The sequence below is a fragment of the Sminthopsis crassicaudata genome, chromosome 1, assembly GCF_048593235.1.
Source record: "Sminthopsis crassicaudata isolate SCR6 chromosome 1, ASM4859323v1, whole genome shotgun sequence".
Lineage (NCBI taxonomy): Eukaryota > Metazoa > Chordata > Mammalia > Dasyuromorphia > Dasyuridae > Sminthopsis > Sminthopsis crassicaudata.
In genome coordinates this window covers 592,149,934-592,169,619 of record NC_133617.1, presented here as the reverse complement: position 1 = coordinate 592,169,619, position 19,686 = coordinate 592,149,934, and the positions used below count along the sequence as shown (strand labels likewise).

At 34.6% G+C, this 19,686-nt stretch overlaps 1 protein-coding gene across 1 annotated transcript in view; it reads right to left on the bottom strand.

Annotated features, from left to right (window-relative positions):
* LOC141550954 (mannosylglucosyl-3-phosphoglycerate phosphatase-like) overlaps positions 1-19,686 on the bottom strand; it is a 97,832-nt gene that overhangs the window by 21,639 nt on the left and 56,507 nt on the right. The window contains exon 5 of the mRNA XM_074282111.1: positions 117-264. Coding sequence (XP_074138212.1) covers positions 117-264 — 148 coding nt within the window. The remainder of the gene's footprint in view (positions 1-116; positions 265-19,686) is intronic.

Sequence of the window (19,686 nt, the reverse complement as noted above, 5' to 3'; positions counted from 1 at the left end):
GTAATATTTACTGAAATCAACAATAAAATGAAATCATAAAAAAAAAAAAAACAGTCTTTACAAAAGACATTCCAAGGTACTAATTCAAGTTCAAATATTTTTTTTTAAACTCTCACATTTGCAATGTACTCTTTAATAGCAAGAAGATACACTTTTTTTTTCCTTAAGTATTGTCCTTGAATTTTTACAGTATCTCGTATAATTCGGTGTCCTGGTTCAGCATCTGGATCAAATCCAAATTCCATTCCTGCAACCTGAGGAAATCTGAAATTTAAAAAGATAATTTTCTAATAGAATTGTTATCTCTATCAAAAGATATATAAATGTGAGAGAAATCATTTTTTAAATCATACAGGAACAAACTTTGTTAACCAGTTAAAAATAAGTTACCAAAACTAATTACCTTCAAGAATCATGAACCATAAGAAACATTCCTTAAGTGCTGCACTCAATATGCCAGCAAATTTGGAAAACACAAGAGTGGCCATTGGATTTGGGGAAAAAAAGATCAGTTTACATCCCAATCCTAAAGAAAGGCAAGGTCATCTTGAATTGGATGTTCAAATTATCAAATAATTACATTGATTTGTCACGCCAGCAAGATTATACTTCTAATTCTGCAAGCTAGGCTTCAAAATATGTAAAACAAGAATTACCAGAAAAGTATACTGACTTGTTTTCAAAGAAGCAGAGGAACAAGAGATCAAATTGCCAACATTCATTAAATTATGGAGAAAGCAAAGGAGTGCCAGAAAAGCATCATTTCCTTCACTGACTATACTCTTTGTGTATGGATCATGATAAAACATGGCAAGTCCGCAAAGAGATGCAAATACCAGATCATTTTACTTGATTCCTGAAGAATCTATATTCTGGCTAAGAAGTAACAGAACCCGAAACTGAGCAATTAATTGGTTTAAGACTGGAAAAGCAGTACCACAAGGTTGCTTATTGTTACCTTGTTATTTGACTTATCAACAGAATATATCATGTGAAATATCAAAATGGATGAATCAAAAGCTGGAATTAAAGTTGTCAAGAGAATTAGCAATCTCAGATATGCAGACAATACTATTCTGAAAGCAGAAAGTGCAGAGGAATTAAGGAGTCTCTTGATGAGAATGAAAGAGGAAAATGTGAAAGCTGGCTTGAAGTTTAACATAAAAAAAATCTAAATTCTGGTTAATTGGTTCCACAACTTCCTGGCAAATAAAGAAAAAATGTAAGAAATGTCAGTATTCTCTAGGTAGGATTCAAAATATATAACAACAAATTGCCAGATCAAGAAAGTATATATATATTAGCAGGAGAAATTATATTCATGTCGACTTTTTCTTTACTTCCTTGTAAATTGTTCTTTGGTTCACTGATGCATGCCTTATTTATTTTATTCTTTTTTTCCTCCTTTCAGCCCCTCTCCCACATCATCCCCAAGCAAGCTACAGTTAAGATATACTTATGCATATATATATGTAGATATATACATTCACACATATACATCTTTCTTATCTCTTCTGACTCTAAATTCTGCTCCCTAACTTGCCTTACTATTACTTTACCTCCCCCCACCCAAGATCCCTCCCTTATTTTCTTTCCTCATCTTTGCTTTACCATCTGGTAAGGGTTCTTTCTTCTTTGCCAGTTCATTTTTTAAAATATGAGGTATTAGTGTAAGCATCTTTAATTGCGGCATGGGGAAATAGTATCTCAAGCTTCCTTTCAGCTCTCCACTCTGACTAGGAATTCCAAACCAAGAGTTCCACCCTCGTGAAAGTGCCAAAGCCAGTGTCCCTGCCCCACGGTTTCTTATTGGTGTTTCCTTCTTACCAAGGGACCCATCTCAGCAGCAAAGCTGCTTTCTAATCAGCCAAGGTTTCCTCCTTCCCAAACTCAGACCTCAACATCACAAATAGTATGGAAGATAAAAGTCTCTGTGGTTCTTACTGAGACTCTAGTCACACCTAGCTAGCTTGAGGCGTCCACATTTGGTATTTCTATGGGGAGAGCCCAGAGGTGCTTCAAACAGGTTAATACTCAACCCAGGTTCTTTCTTCAGATTTTCTTGGGTTGTATCAGGAGACTCCAGTTCTGCTCCAAGTCTGTGATCACCCTAAGATACATTTCTGTTCTATTTGTATGGGAATTCAGGAGAGCCTGAAATTTACCAACCTACTCTGCTATCTTCCCAGAATCTTCCCCCCTCCTCAGATTTTGCATTCTCAAAAATCTATGAAGATGACAACTATAGTCATGAAATCAAAGGATACTTCCTCCTTGGGAGTACACTAATGTCAATTCTGGACAGCCTACTTTAAAAAGCATGGACAACATATATTCAAAGATGGTTTTTCTAATAGCAATGTTGGGCTGTGAGAATTAAGACTATAAGAGAAATTGAGCACCACAAAATCAAAGCTTTTGAATTCTGATATTGGAGAAGATTTTTGAGAGTCCTTTGGACAGCAAGAAAGTCAAATTAGTCAGTACATAAAGCAATTAAAGCTATTTAATGAAAGGTCAAATACTGAATCTGAAGCTTAAATACTTTGGGCACACAATAAGCAGATGGGATTTATTGGAAAAGACCTTAATGTTGGGAAAGATTGAAGATAAAGGGGACAACAGAAGATTAGATGGATATATAATATTATGGGAACAACAAAACATGAATTTGGACAGTCTGAGAGAAATTGGAAGATAGAAGGACTTGGTATGTTATAGTCCATGAGGTCATAAAGAGTTGGCCATGGACTCAATAGCAATTATATTTCCTCTCTTGCTCTTTTCTCTCTGTCTCTCTGTCTCTGTCTCTGTCTCTGTCTTTCTGTCTCTCTCTCCTCTCTCTCTCTCTCTCTCTTGGATTCTCTCTGTGTGTAGACATATACATATATACACACATATACATGTATATAGATATATGCACTATATCTATATACATATACAGATATATAGCGACTTATATTCCTTTTTCCAGTCTTAATTCAGTCATACACACACACACACACACACACACACACATACATATATTACATAAACACACACACATATATTAAAATAGAAGAGAAAAAGAATCAATGTTGGGAAATGCAAGACAGGAAATGTATGAGAACAAGTTTCCCCATAGATAAGATCAAAGGATACTAACAATAGTTTTCAAATGAAGAAATGAAAACTATCCACAACTATATGAAAAAGCACTCCAAATCACTAATAAGAGAGAGAAAAATTAAAACAACTTAAAGGTTTTACCTTACAACCACATGACTACCAAAGATAATGTAATGAAGAAAATCCTAAGTATCAGAAAGTTAAGGGAGAACAAAAATCCTTTTGCAATATTGGTGGAAGTGGGAATTAGTATAACTATTTGGGAAATTATTCTGGAACTATATTCAAACTTGTGGCTTTCTGGACTACCCATATTACTACCAAATACATGCCACCTATCAGATACATACCAAAAAGAGATCAAAAACAGAGGGAAAAAAACCCATTTCTAGGTCTATTTCTTTTTTTTTTTTAATTTATTTTTAAAAAATTAATTAATTAATTAAATTAATTTTTATATTTATGCATATGTAATTTTTCAGCATTGACAATTGCAAAACCTTTTGTTCCAACTTTTCCTCTCCTTCCCCCCACGCCTTCCCCCAGATGGCAGATTGATCAATACATGTTAAATATGTTAAAGAATAAGTTAGATACAATATATGTATACATGTCCAAACAGTTATTTTGCTGTACAAAAAGAATCGGACTTTGAAATAGTGTACAATTAACCTGTGAAGGAAATAAAAAATGCAGGTGGAAAAAATTAGAGGGATTGGGAATTCTATGTAGTGGTTCATAGTGATCTCCCAGAGTTCTTTTGCTGGGTGTAGCTGGTTCAATTCATTACTGCTCTATTGGAACTGATTTTGTTCATCTCATTGTTGAAGATGGCCACATCCATCAGAATTGATCATCATTGTTGTTGTTGAAGTGTATAATTGTATTGTTGTTGAAGTGTATAATGATCCCCTAGTTCTGCTCATTTCACTCAGCATCAGTGCATGTAAGTCTCTCCAAGCCTCTCTATATTTCTCCTGTTGGTCATTTCTTATAGAACAATAATATTCCATAACATTCATATACCATAGTTTACCCAACCATTCTCCAATTGATGGACATCCATTCATCTTCCAGCTTCTAGCCACTATGAAAAGGGCTGCCACAAACATTTTGGCACATACAGGACCCTTTCCCTTCTCTAGTAGTTCCTTGGGGTATAAGCCCAGTAGTAGTATGGCTGGGTCAAAGGGTATGCACATTTTGATAACTTTTTGGGCATAATTCCAGATTGCTCTCCAGAATGGTTGGATTCTTTCACAACTCCACCAACAATGCATCAGTGTCCCAGTTTTCCCACAGCCCCTCCAACATTCATCGTTATTTGTTCCTGTCATCTTAGCCAATCTGACAGGTGTGTAATGATACCTCAGAGTTGTCTTAATTTGCATTTCTCTGATCAATAGTGATTTGGAACACTCTTTCATATGAGTGGAAATAGTTTTAATTTCATCATCTGAAAATTGTCTGTTCATATCCTTTGACCATTTATCAATTGGAGAATGGCTTGATTTCTTATAAATTAAAGTCAATTCTCTGTATATTTTGGAGATGAGGCCTTTATCAGAACCTTTAACTGTAAAAATTTTTTCCCAATTTGTTACTTCCCTTCTAATCTTGTTTGCATTAGTTTTGTTTGTGCAGAAACTTTTTAATTTGGTGTAATCAAAATGTTCTATTTTGTGATCAATAATGGTCTCTAGTTCTCCCTTGGACACAAACTCCTTCCTCCTCCACAAGTCTGAGAGGTAAACCATCCCATGTTCCTCCAATTTATTTATGATTTCATTCTTTATGCCTAAATTTTGGAACCATTTTGATCTAATCTTAGTATGTGGTGTTAAATGTGAGTCCATGCCTAGTTTCTGCCATACTAATTTCCAGTTTTCCCAGCAATTTTTGTCAAATAATGAATTCTTATCCCAAAATTTGGGATCTTTGGGTTTGTCAAAGATTAGATTGCTATTTTTATTCACTATCTTGTCCTGTGAACCTAACCTATGCCACTGATCAACTAGTCTATTTCTTAGCCAATACCAAATGGTTTTGGTGACTGTTGCTTTATAATATAGCTTTAAATCAGGTACACTTAGACCACCTTCCTCTGACTTTTTTTTCATTAGTTCCCTTGCAATTCTCGACCTTTTATTCTTCCATATGAATTTTGTTGCTATTTTTTCTAGGTCATTAAAATAGTTTCTTGGGAGTCTGATTGGTATAGCACTAAATAAATAGATTAGTTTGGGGAGTATTGTCATCTTTATTATATTCGCTCGGCCTATCCAAGAACATTGAATGTCTTTCCAATTATTTAAATCTGACTTTATTTTTGTGGCAAGTGTTTTGTAATTTTGCTCATATAATTCCTGACTCTCCTTTGGTAGATATATTCCCAAATATTTGATACTATCGACTGTTATTTTGAATGGAATTTCTCTTTGTATCTCTTGCTGTTGGATGGTGTTGGTAATGTATAAAAATCCTGAGGATTTATGTGGATTTATTTTGTATCCTGCGACTTTGCTAAAATTCTGAATTATTTCTAATAGCTTTTTAGCAGAGTCTTTGGGGTTCTCTAAGTATACCATCATGTCATCTGCGAAAAGTGACAATTTGATTTCTTCATTTCCTACTCTAATTCCTTGGATCTCTTTCTCGGCTCTTATTGCCAAGGCTAGAGTTTCTAGTACTATATTGAATAGTAATGGTGATAGTGGGCAACCTTGTTTCACTCCTGATCTTACAGGGAAAGGTTCTAGTTTATCACCATTACATATGATGTTTACTGAAGGTTTTAAATATATGCTTCTTATTATTTTAAGGAATAGTCCATTTATTCCTATACTCTCAAGCGTTTTTAGTAGGAATGGATGTTGGATTTTATCAAATGCCTTTTCTGCATCTATTGAGATGATCATATGGTTTTTATTAATTTGATTATTAATATGGTCAATTATACTAATAGTTTTCCTAATATTAAACCAGCCCTGCATTCCTGGTATAAATCCCACTTGGTCATAGTGTATTATCCTGGGGATGATTTTCTGAAGTCTATTTGCTAATATCTTATTTAAGATTTTAGCATCAATATTCATTAAGGAAATTGGTCTATAGTTTTCTTTCTCAGTTTTCGATCTACCTGGTTTAGGTATCAGTACCATGTCTGTGTCATAGAAGGAATTTGGTAGGACTCCTTCAATCCCTATTTTTTCAAATAGTTTACATAGCATTGGAGTTAGTTGTTCTTTAAATGTTTGGTAGAATTCACCTGTAAATCCATCTGGTCCTGGGGACTTTTTCTTAGGAAGTTGGTTAATAGCTTGGTCTATTTCTTTTTCTGAGATGGGACTATTTAGACTACTTACTTCTTCCTCTGTTAATCTGGGCAAGCTATATTTTTGAAGGTATTCTTCCATTTCATTTAAGTTATCGAATTTATCGGCATAAAGTTGAGCGAAGTAGCTCCTAACTATTGTTCTAATTTCCTCTTCATTAGTGGTGAGTTCACCCTTTTCATTTTCAAGACTATCAATTTGCTTTTTCTCTTTCCTTTTTTTAATCAGGTTTACTAAGGGTTTGTCTATTTTGTTGGTTTTTTCATAAAACCAACTCTTAGTTTTATTAATTAATTCAATAGTTTTTTTACTTTCAATTTTATTAATCTCACCTTTTATTTTTTGAATTTCAAGTTTTGTGTTTGTCTGGGGGTTTTTAATTTGTTCCTTTTCTAGCAATTTTAGTTGTAAGCCCAATTTGTTGGCCCTTTCTTTCTCTATTTTATGCAAGTAGGCCTGTAGAGATATAAAACTTCCCCTTATTATTGCTTTGGCTGTATCCCACACATTTTGGTATGATGTCTCATTATTTTCATTTTCTTGGGTGAAGTTATTAATTATGTCTATGATTTGCTGTTTTACCCAATCATTCTTTAGTATAAGATTATTTAGTTTCCAATTATTTTTTGGTCTATTTTCCCCTGGCTTTTTATTAAATGTTATTTTGATTGCATTATGGTCTGAAAAGGATGCATTTACTATTTCTGCCTTACTGCATTTGATTTTGAGGTTTTTATGCCCTAGTATATGATCAATTTTTGTATAGGTTCCATGAACTGCTGAGAAGAAAGTATATTCCTTTCTGTCTCCATTTAGCTTTCGCCAAAGATCTATCATATCAAACTTTTCTAGTATTCTATTTACCTCTTTGACTTCTTTCTTATTTATTTTGTGGTTTGATTTATCTAATTCTGATAGTGCAAGGTTGAGATCTCCCGCTATTATAGTTTTGCTATCTATTTCCTCTTGCAGCTCTCTTAATTTCTCTTTTAAGAATTTAGATGCTGCACCACTTGGTGCATACATGTTTAATATTGATACTGCTTCACTATTGATGCTTCCCTTTAGCAGGATATAATGCCCTTCCTTATCTCTTTTAATTAGATCAATTTTTGTTTTTGCTTGATCTGAGATGAGGATGGCTACTCCTGCTTTTTTGGTTTTGCCTGAAGCATAATAGATTCTGCTCCACCCTTTTACTTTTAGTTTGAATGTCTCATCCTGTTTCAGGTGTGTTTCCTGTAAACAACATATAGTAGGATTCTGACTTTTAATCCAGTCTGCTAACTGCTTCCTCTTTATGAGGCAGTTTGCCCCATTCACATTTATGGTTAGAAGGACTAATTCTATATTGCTTGCCATCCTATTAACCCCTGCTTATGCTTTTCCCCTTTCCTTCCCTTTTACCCTTCTATCCAGTATTAAACTGGTAAACACCACTTGCTTTTTACAGCCCTCCCTTTTTAGGATCCCTCCCCCACCTTAAAGATCCTCCCCTTATTTTACCCCTTTTCCTCGAAATTACTGTATTCCCTTCCCCTTAGCTTACTCCTTCCCTTTCACTTTTCAATGAAGTGGAAGAAGTTTCACCATAAATCGAATATGTCTATTGATACACGCTATGTTCATCTCCCTCCTTTCTTTCTCTCAGATATAATAGGTTACCTTTGCCTCATCATGAGATGTAGTACCACCACTTTATACTTTTTTTATGATACAATCTCCTTTCCACATCTAGTTTCTAAGACAAATTGTACATATGTTCTTTACATATTTTTTGATAGAAGTATAGTTCTCAAGATTTCTTTTTACCTTTTTTAGAAGTCTCTTGAGTTCTGTATTTGAAGATCAAACCTCTTATGTAGGTCTGGTTTTTTCATCAAAAATAGATGGAATTCATTTATTTCGTTAAATGTCCATCTTCTTCCCTGGAAAACGATGCTCATTCTTGCTGGGTAAGTTATTCTTGGCTGCATACCAAGTTCCTTAGCCTTTCAGAATATCATGTTCCAGGCCCTGCGTTCTTTTAATGTGGACGCTGCTAGATCCTGGGTTATCCTTATTGTGGATCCTCCATATCTGAATTGTTTTTTTCTAGCAGCTTCCAATATCTTTTCCTTTGTCTGATGGTTCTTGAACTTGGCCACTATATTTCTTGGCGTTTTGATTTTAGGGTCCCTTTCAGTAGGTGATCGATGAATTTTCTCAATGTCTATTTTACCCTCTGTTTTCAAAACGTCTGGGCAGTTCTCTTTGATAATTTCCTCGAAAATGGTGTCCAAGCTCTTTTTTTCCTCCCATTTTTCAGGGAGTCCGATTATTCTCAAATTGTCTCTCCTGGATCTGTTTTCCAGGTCTGTTGTCTTTCTGGTAAGGTACTTGACAGTCTTTTCAATTGTTTCATTTCTCTGGTTTTGCTTGACTCCCTCTTGGTTTCTCCTTGAGTCATTCATTTCTACTTGTTCCAGTCTAATTTTCAATGATGTATTTTCTTCACTCACTTTTTTTTATATCTCTTTGTAATTGTCCAATTGAGTTTTTATCTTCTATGGAATTTTTTTCCATTTTATCCATTTTATTTTTTTGAGAGCTGATTTCTTTTTCCAGCTCTCTAATCCTGTTTTCCTTGGAGTTGTTTACCTTTTCCAGCTCACTAATCCTGTTTTCCTTGGAGTTGTTTACCTTTTCCAGCTCACTAATCTTGTTTCTCAATGATTTGATTTCTTTATCCATTCTGTCTTTGAATGCATGGGGTGACTTCTCCAGGCTCTCTTGCCAAGCTTCCCTTTCCTTTTCCCATTTCTCTTCCAGCTCTCTTGTGAGAGCCTTTTTGATTTCCTCTATGAGGTTCTTTTGTATTGAGGAGCAGCTTATATCCCTCCCAGGGGATACATCTGGGGACAGTCTGTTCCTAGTCTCCTCAGCATTTGAAGTCTGCTCCCTCTCCACACAGAAGCTGTCAATGGTTAGAGCCCTTTTGAATTTTTTGTTCATTTTGTCAGAGTAGGAATCAAAGAAAACAAACTGACAAGAGAAACAATTGGTCTGTTTTGCGGGGGATAGGGCTGGATGTTATTAATGGGCTTCCTCTACAGACTGGGGGTAGGGCAGCAGAGAGCCACTAACAGAACAGCAATGATTGTACTGAGTCTGCGCTCTGAGGCTCTGAGAACGCACCGAGTCAGTCCAGGTGGGGGTTGGGGGTGGCCGGGCTCTGAGAGACGCTGGCTTTCTGGGGTTTTAATCTTCACCTCCGGTGTTTACACCCTCTCCACCGCTCCTGGCTTGCTGCCAAGACGGAGCATCCACACTGGGACAAACGCCCTTTCACAGAAACGGCAGAGATCACACCCCTCCCCCTCTGGTCTGAGCTGTGTGAGCTGCCTGTCTTGCTCTGGCTGCCTGCCCTCAGTCTGCGCCCAGTCTGATTGACCCTCCCCCGAGCAAACACAGACCTTTTCTGGCGACTCTCAAGGATGTCTTCTCTTGGTGACCATCTGTGGATTTCTTTCTGGGTCAAGCATTAAGTCAGAGGCTTGTCATGAAGTAAGTTCTGAGAGAATACGAGGAGCTCAAGCAGCTGTCTGCCTCCACGCCGCCATCTTGGCCGGCCAAATAATGAATTCTTATCCCAAAAGTTGGGATCTTTGGGTTTATCAAACACTAGATTACTATTTTTATTCACTATCTTGTCCTGTGAACCTAACCTATTCCACTGATCAACTAGTCTATTTCTTAGCCAATACCAAATGGTTTTGGTGACTGCTGCTTTATAATATAGTTCTAGATCAGGTACAGCTAGGCCACCTTCATTTGATTTTTTTTCATTACTTCCCTTGAAATTCTTGATCTTTTGTTCTTCCATATGAATTTTGTTGTTATTTTTTCTAGGTCATTAAAATAGTTTCTTGGGAGTCTGATTGGTATAGCACTGAAAAAATAGATTAGTTTAGGGAGTATTGTCATCTTGATTATATTCGCTTGGCTTATCCGAGAGCACTTAATGTCTTTCCAATTATTTAAATCTGACTTTATTTTTGTGGCAAGTGTTTTGTTATTTTGCTCATATAATTCCTGACTTTCCTTTGGTAGATATATTCCCAAATATTTTATACTATCAACAGTTATTTTGAATGGAATTTCTCTTTGTATCTCTTGCTGTTGGATTGTGTTGGTAATATAAAAAAATGCTGAGGATTTATGTGGATTTATTTTGCTAAAGTTCTGAATTATTTCTAAGAGCTTTTTAGCAGTCTTTAGCATGTCATCTGCAAAGAGTGATAGTTTGATTTCCTCATTACCTATTCTAACTCCTTGAATCTCTTTCTCGGCTCTTATTGACAAGGCTAGCGTTCTCTAGTACAATACTGAATAGTAGTAGGTGATAGTGGCAACCTTGTTTCACTCCTGATCTTACTGGGAAAGGTTCCAGTTTATCGATGTTTCTAGGTCTATTTCCAAACATAATTAAGGGAAAGGAAAATAAATATCTATGTTCTAAAATGTTTAAAACAAAGAAGTGGAATGGCATATGTTCATGATGGAATATCACTATAGTATAAGAAACTATGAGCTCACTGATTTTAGAAAAACATGGATAGACTTGCACAAAATAATGAAGAGCAAAATGAGTAAAACCAAGTGATTGTATATAGTAAGAAAAATATTGTTTTAAGAACAACTTTTAGCAAAACAGTAATTTTGAGTATGATAAATACCCAAATTAACTCCAAAAGACCTATGAAGGAAGATGCAATTTTCATCCAGAGAAAGAACTGATAAGTAGAAGTAGATATAGAATGATTTTACATATATATGTGTACACACACACACACACACATATATATATATATATATATAAATAAATATATATATATATATATATATATATATACACACACACACATACATACATGCATTCATGCATATTTCTATCTAATTATTTCTAAGATAGGGAAGTGAGGAGGAAAGGGAAAAAGTGTGTGGGAGAAAGTCATATGATAACTATTATATTTAAATGGACATTCTCAAATTATACATAATAGAGTTGCTGTTTCATACACAATTATTTTAATTCAACTGTTATGGAAATATTCTTTTTACTTCATAAATTAAAAATACATACAAATTTAAAAAAAATGATAACATCTTACGTTATATCAAAGAACTAAAAACAAAGTACATGCTCATTAGCTGGGAAATGATCTGCATTGGGGGGGAAGGAGAATTGTTAGACCCTTAACCACAGGTGCTGGTCCCCACATGATGGTTTTGGGGAAGTCAGAATGAAAAGCAAGATTAATTGCTAGGTAATGCTCTTTTTAGAATTTTATGGTACAAGATACTTGGTTGTTTTCATGAGAGTATCAATGGAAGGAAAGCAAGGGTTTGGTCTGCTTGGTACTGCTTCCTGTTTCACAGAATTTCATATAGTTGGCTTGCCTATCTCATTGGCAGTAGATAAGCAAGATGTTGTTGAACTCCTTTTTTATAGGTGTTGCTTTCTAATATGAGAATTGAAGGGGGCATTCTGGATGCAATGATATGAAAGGTGTATGGGGGCAGGGGTCACTGCTTATTCCCAAGGCTCTGACAAACATGGATTCAGGGAACTGTAGAGAGATTTATATGAGTTAATGCAGAATAAAATGATGAGAATCAGGAGAACAATATACACAATGAAAAGAAAAACCCTGGAAAAGGAAAGGGAAAAAAGGAAAAGGAAAAGGAAAGGGAAAAAAGAAAAGAAAAGAAAAGAAAAAGAAGAGAAAAAAGAAATAGAAAGAGGGGGAAGGAGAAAGAATAGAAGGAAGATGGATAAATGGAACATTTAAAAATACAGTAGAAAAAGCACAAGAGATTCAAATCAAAAGTGGATATAAACAGGAAATTTTGTTAAATAAAGTAAATATTTTAAAATTACATAATTGAAGTCCAGTTTCACATGCACTCCTCCTTTTTGATCTTCTTTATATACTTTATATAAAAATGAATACATTTTTATTGGTAGTTAAGTTCATAATAAAAAATAAAAATTTTAAAAAACTTACCAAAAAAAGACAAAAAGCTTAATCCTCCTACATAATAGTTGCAGTTTAAAACTAAATAAATAAAAAGTAAAATACAGCTATAAAAGTAAAAATGCTTTTCTGACTAATATTACAACCATCACCAAAAAGTATATAATATTTAAATAAGCACAAATGTCCTCATGACTTTATGCAAGGTGATATGCCAATTTTAAGAAACTGAGGATATGGGCACTGGGTGTCACATAAAAAGCTGATGCTAAGTGAAATGAGCAGAACTAGGAAATTATTGTATATGACAACATCAACATTACGCAATGATCAATTCTGATGAATGTGACTCTTTCTAACAATGAGATGATTGAGGCCAGTTCCAGTGATCTTGTGATGAAGAAAGCCATCTATCTACACCCAGAGAGAGAACTGTGGGAATTGAAAGTGGATCCCAACATAACATTCTCACTCTTTTTGTTGCTGTTTGCTTGCATTTTGTTTTCTTACTCATTTTCTTTCCTTTTTGATCTGATTTTTCTTGTGCAGCAAGAGAATTGTATAAATATGTTTATACATATTATATTAAACATATATTTTAACATGTATAACATATATTGGATTGCTTGCCATCTGGGGAGGGGTGGAGGGAAGAAGGTGGAAATCTGAAATATAAGGGTATGTAAAGGTCAATGTTGAAAAATTATCCATGTATATGTTTTGAAAATAAAAAGCTTTCAAAAATAGAATAGGATTAATTTTAACTGAATTTGAATCCAACATTTAGAACCTGAAGATTTATTAGGAAAACTTACCTGTCAGTTTTTCTTCCTTTGACTGGTATTCCTACATATTTTCCCCCCTACCAGTTTTTTTATCTAGTACTCTATTTGTTTAAGTGAGTCCCATTCTTCTCATACACATGTAATTTTGTAGTTGGACCAAATTTCATAATCACAAGTCAAGTGAGTAGAATTTCTTAAGAGAATATCAATACAAAATGTGCCATGATATCCATTCCACCACTGACAAACCAACCTAATAGAAAATTATACCTGCTTTTTCCTACTCTCATCACTTTCCTACATCTCATGCATGCGTGTGTGTGTGTGTGTGTGTGTGTGTGTGTGTGTGTGTATACTTTCACAAAAGGGAAAAGCCTCATTTCTGATCCTTTTGACCTATTTCTTATACTAATATGAAAGTTGAACTATTTTAATTTTCACCATAGTTTACCCATGAGAAATATCCTCTCCCTCCTGCATTGGAGAAAAAATTCATTCATTTATTAAATAAACTAATATTTATTGAATATCTATTCATTGTTCTAGATATTGCAGGTCATAAATAAAGCAACAATCCCTGAATGTCACCTCTTGAAATCTACCTCTGTGGGCTCCATAACTTTTATTTTAATGTAACCCTCATTTCCAAAGTATAAAAGAGATGACATATTGGTTTGGATTAGTAAATGGATTCTGTTTATTAGTTTAATCCAAGAAAATAAAATGTGTAAATAAACTATAGATAGATAGATAGATATAAACATTGTATATATATATATATATATATAGATATGTACATATCTATATATATATATATATGTAATATGTTTATTTGTATCCTTCTCTATGAAGTTGCCATAATACAATCCCTCCTGTAAGAGATTTTTAATTTATCTAATCTAAATGATAAACATGTACACAAAATAGGAAAAGAAGGAAATACATGATACAAAAAAGGAAAACATTCTTTTCTCTATTTTACTCTCCTTTTTTTCTTCAATTAATAAGCATGTATTAAGGAACAAGCATTCCAGGCTTCTGAAATAGGCAGTACAAAGTTAGCAATGATTAAAAAAAAGGCTATTGCAATAGTCTAGACATGAGATGATAGGGCTTGATCATGATAGTAGCAGTTCCATGGGAGAGGAGTAAAATATAATAGATGTTATAAAGGCAGAAGTGACAAGCTTTGACAATAGGGTATTAAGTGACAATCCAGTCAGTATGATTGTAAGAGTTATTGGGAAGATGGTGGTATCTTGGATAGTGCTAAGAAATTTGGGATAAGAGAAAGGCTTGAGTAAAAAGCTAATGAATTTTGTTTTAAACATGTGAAGTTTGACATACCAACAATATAAGAGCTTAAAATATTTTGTTGGTAGTTGGAGACGGGAGATTAGAGGTTAGGGAAGGATACACAAATCCAAGAATCCTCTGCCTAGAGATGATACATAAACCATGAGAAGTGATAAGAACATCTAGCAATATAAAATAGAGGAAGAAGAGAAGAGGGTCCAGACTAGTGCTCTGGGGGACATCCAGAGTTAATAGCTATGACCTGGGTGGAAAACCAATAAAAGATACTGAGAAATAATTAGGCAGATAGATAGCCACAAATGTCTATACACCAGATACTTTATTATTATTGTCATTTAATCCTCAGAACAATCCTGAGATATCCTCTTTTTATAGATGAAGAAACTGAAGCAATAGCAGTAAAATTACTTGCTCAGGGTCCACATTTGAACTCAGGTCCTCCTACCTCTGAGTTCAGGACTCTTTATTGACTGTGCCACCTAGCTATTCTTAATAATCATGCAGATGATGAAGGGGAAGAATTATTCTAGAATTATTCTATTAGCTGTTTCTAAACAATAAAAAAATATTAATCAGCACATGTCACATAGAAACAAGTGGGTCATCCAACAAGTAAATAAAGTAACAGCTTTTATTCAGCATAATACCTTTCTCAAACAAAAGTTTGGCTTGTTTTCTTAATAGAAAAGCAATGAAGTGGAGCCAAGATGGCAGAATAAAGGCAAAGGCTCACCCAACTTGTTCCCCACATCCCTCCAAATATCTTTAAATAACGATTTTAAACAAATTTTAGATTATCAAAACCCACAAAAATATGGAGTAAAACCATTTTCCAGCTGAAAACAACTTAGAAGATCAGCAGGAAAGGTCTGTTGTCTCAAGAGTGGGAGAGCAGGGCATTTCCAGCACTGCCCTGTCCAGCATAGCCTTTGTCCCAGCAAACCAGGGGAGGGGATTCTGAATCAGTGGCAGCAGCAGTGGTTTTCAGACCTCTCAGCACACACACACCTCAAAGATCTCTTAGAAGGTCAGCAGAAAAAATGTCTCACTCGGGTGAGAAGGCCTTGGGAAACCAGAATAGCAAGAATGAGTCGTAGGAGCCACTGAATTATCAGTGGCAGCTTCCAGAGGTCTCATACCACAGACATTAAGTGGGACAAATAACTAGTTAGCAGGAGGTTTCTTTACTAGCACTGAAGCAGAACTCTGTTGCTTTGCCCATACTCAGATCTGGGATACAGTCCTGGCGCACAGCTCTAGGGTGAGTAGGAGCACTAGAACTAGAGCCTGAGTGGATTAGATAGCCTCCTCATTGGTCTAGTGAAGAAAAGAGTACATGTAGTCACTCACAGATTAGAGCATAGACCAGGAGAGCAGTAAACACACCTCTCCTTGGATCATACCACTTTGGAAGAACTGAAAATAGAAGTATCTCTGAAAAGAGCTGCATAAAACCCCTATAATTTGGGACAGTGCACCCTCCACCCTGGAAACAGGGCCCTACTTTAACAAAGCTAAGTAACAGTACTATGGTGACAAGGAAGATCAAAGCACAAACTCAGAAGATAACAAAGTGAAAGCTCCTAAGTCCAAAGCCTCCAAGAAAAAGTAAGAATTGGTCTCAGGTCATAGAAGAGTTCAAAAGGAATTTTGAAAATTAAGTAACAGGGGGCAGCTAGATGGCACAGTGTTCCAGCTCTGAAGTCAGGAGGACCTGAGTTCAAATTTGATCTCAGACACTTAACACTTCCGAACTGTGTGACCCTGGGCAAGTCATTTAAACCCAACTGCCTCAACAAAAAGAGAAAAGAGAGAGAGAGAGAGAGAGAGAGAGAGAGAGAGAGAGAGAGAGAGAGAGAGAGAGAGAGAGAGGAGAGAGAGAGAGAGAGAGAGAAGAAAATTAAGTAACAAAAGTTGAAGAAAAATTGGGAAGAGAAATGAGTGATGCAAAAGGAAGTACAAAAAGCTAATGGGAGAAGAATGATTTAAAAAGCAAAACTGGCCAAAATGGGGGGGAAAAAAAGGTACAAAAAAACTGAGGAAAATAATTCCTTAAAAATTAGAATTGAGCAAATTAAAGCACTAACTTTTGAGAAATCAATAAAAGCATTAACTTTATGAGAACTCCAGAAATAATCAAACAAAACCAAAAGAATGAAAAAATAGAAAACAATGTTAAATATCTCATTGTAAAAATAACTGTCCTGAAAAAATGGATCCAGGAGAGATAATTTAAAAATTATTGGTCAGAAAACTCATGATCAAAAAAAGAACCTGGATATCATCTTTCAAGAAATTATCAAGGAAAACTGTACTGATATTCTGTAATCAAGGATAAAATAAAAATTGAAAGAATCCACCAATTACCTTCTGAAAGAGATTCCCAAACTCCCAAGAATATTATAGCCACACTCTGGAACTCCCAGGTCAAAGAGAAACTATTACAAGAATCTAGAAAGAAATAATTCAAGAGGGCTTAGAATATGGTATTCTAGAGAGTAAAGGAACTAAGATTACAACCAAGAATTAATTCCCCTTACCATATTTTTCCTTCATAACAAATCCATTTTTACCTCATGTTTATTTCATGTATTCTTTTTATCTTTGTGGCCAGGACATTCTTTTCTCTGACATTTCTAATTGAACTTATAGAGCTCTCCTCTCTATCTCAATGGACCATTCGGACTTCTCTCTTCCCCTCCATTAGAAAGCTTTTTTTTTTTTTGCTTTTATGGCAGATAATTTATGCCATTCTACCTTTCCCTTTTTCTTTCTCTAAGTATATTCCTCTCTCACCCCTTAATTTTATTTTTTTAATTATTATCCCTTCATATTCAACTCAAACCTATGCTCTCTGTCAATATATACTCCTAACTGTACTTATAATGTAAAAGTTCTTATGAGTTACAAGTACTATTCTCCTACATAGGAATATAAATAGATTAAGTTTATTAAGTCACTTAAGATTTTCCATTCCTGATCATCTCCTTATGTTTCTCCTTAGACCTATATGTTAAAGTCAATTTTTCTATTCAGCTTCAGTCTTTTTATAACAAATACTTGAAAGTCCTTTATTTATTTGAAGAAACTTTTTTATTGAGTCAGAACTAAAGTGGTAAAGAAGCTTAGATAATAGAGAGACAGAATGATGGTAAAAAAAGTTTCTGAATTTGGAGGCAGAGATTATCAGCTAAGTTGAATATAGGATGATCCAGTCATAGAAGGAAACAGGATTAGGTCAGCATTCAAGCAGCAAATATACAGGCATCCAGGGTGCCTGTGATAGATCCATAATAGGAGACAAGACCAAACAATTCCAACAAAAGATAAAGCCCAGTCTTACTCAGTAAGTCAGGATTAAATAAAAACCTACTCAAAGTAACAGACTGCAGTTTGCCCCACATATCAGCCCTTAGTTCAGAAACTGCTGTTGAAGTCTCCAAACACATTGAAGAAATACTATACATTTGAAAGAAGTCCAAAGACTCAATTTATAGAGAGAGAATAACTCCCCAACAAGTCCAGTTAGAAATATCAGATAAAAGAATATTCTGGACACAAAGATAACAAGACAATATGAAAGAAACTTAAAATGCAAAATGGACTAGTTATGGAAGAAAAATATGGTAAGGAGAATTAATTCCTTAGAATAGATAGTGATAAACCTTACCTAAGAATTAAATTCCCTAAAAATCAGAATGGGCCAAACACAAAACAATGACTATGAGACAAAAAGAAATATTAAAACAAAATCAAAACATTTAAAAAACAACACATAAAAAATTTTTAAAGTACATATTATCAAAAACAACTAACCTGGAAAACAGGTTAAAAATAAATCATTTAAAAGAATCATATGACTACATGACAAACCTCCCAGGAAAGTCATAGCCAAAATCTTACATTTTCCAGTTAAAGAAAATATGCTTCAAGTATCCAGAAAGAATGCATTCAAGTACCAAAGAACTGTAATCAAATCATGTAAGATCTTATAACTTCTACTAAAATTTAGAAGAAATCTTAGAATAAAGTATTCTAAAAGTCAAAAGGAATAAGACTTACAACTAGTAACAACTGACCTTGCAAAGGTTAGTATAACCCTTTATGGGTAGAGGGGTAGAGGGGGAGGAAATAGACCTTCAATTGAATAAAAAATTTGGAGGGTACAAGAGCTAAGATGAAATATAAACACAAGAATGATGATCAAAAGTGAAGCCAAGAAACCTAGAAAGGTTATGTTTAGTTTAGCAACTGAAAGAAGCAATGTGATAATGAAGTACTAATATTCTGGATGACAAGAAAAAACATTTTAAGAATGCTAATGTTCTGTGGTCATGTGACTTGTCCAGGGTCATACAGCTAGGAAGTGTTAAGTGTCTGAGGACAAATTTGAACTCAGTTCTCCTGACTTCAGCACTGGTACAATATCCACTGTACCACCTAGCTGCCCCAGAATGCTAATGTTTTCAAAGAGCAGTAAAGGAATTTAAAACAAACAAGTCCCTAGGGAACAAATAGGTTATTTATGTTTTTGGGGATTTTCAGAGGAAAAAGAAAAGACAAGGTCTAAAGAGGAATGCACTCGTGTAGAACAAGGCCATATAACTTGTAATTTCATGTATCAGAGAGAAAACAGTGAATTCTGTCCATATCTTCCCTTAGAAAAAGAGTTTCAGGAAACACACTTTCTCTAGTACCTTTAAGTCTTAAAAGATCTAGTTCCTGTGGAACTTGTCATTTCTCTATAGTACTTATAATTTCCCTTCAAACTCTTTTAAGCTCTTAGATATAATCACCATGTCTGCAGAGATGTTACCAAAAAAAGACATGAAAAAGCCATACAATACAATAAAATCAATACCTTCTTTAAACTCTGCTGGGACATAAAAACATGAAAGTTATAAAACTTTCCTGTTTGTGCAAATGGGTGCTGCTGAACTTCCTAGATATTTCTAGGACATTAATTACTATACTAAGTTGTAATGGCCCCAATTCCTCGCAATTAAACTTAATAATTATTCCAAGGATTTTTTTAATCTATTAAAGTAGGTACAAAACTAAAAGAAATATTCTAAGGCCTATGAATTTATTTATATTTTCTTTGAAAATAAAACACCTACA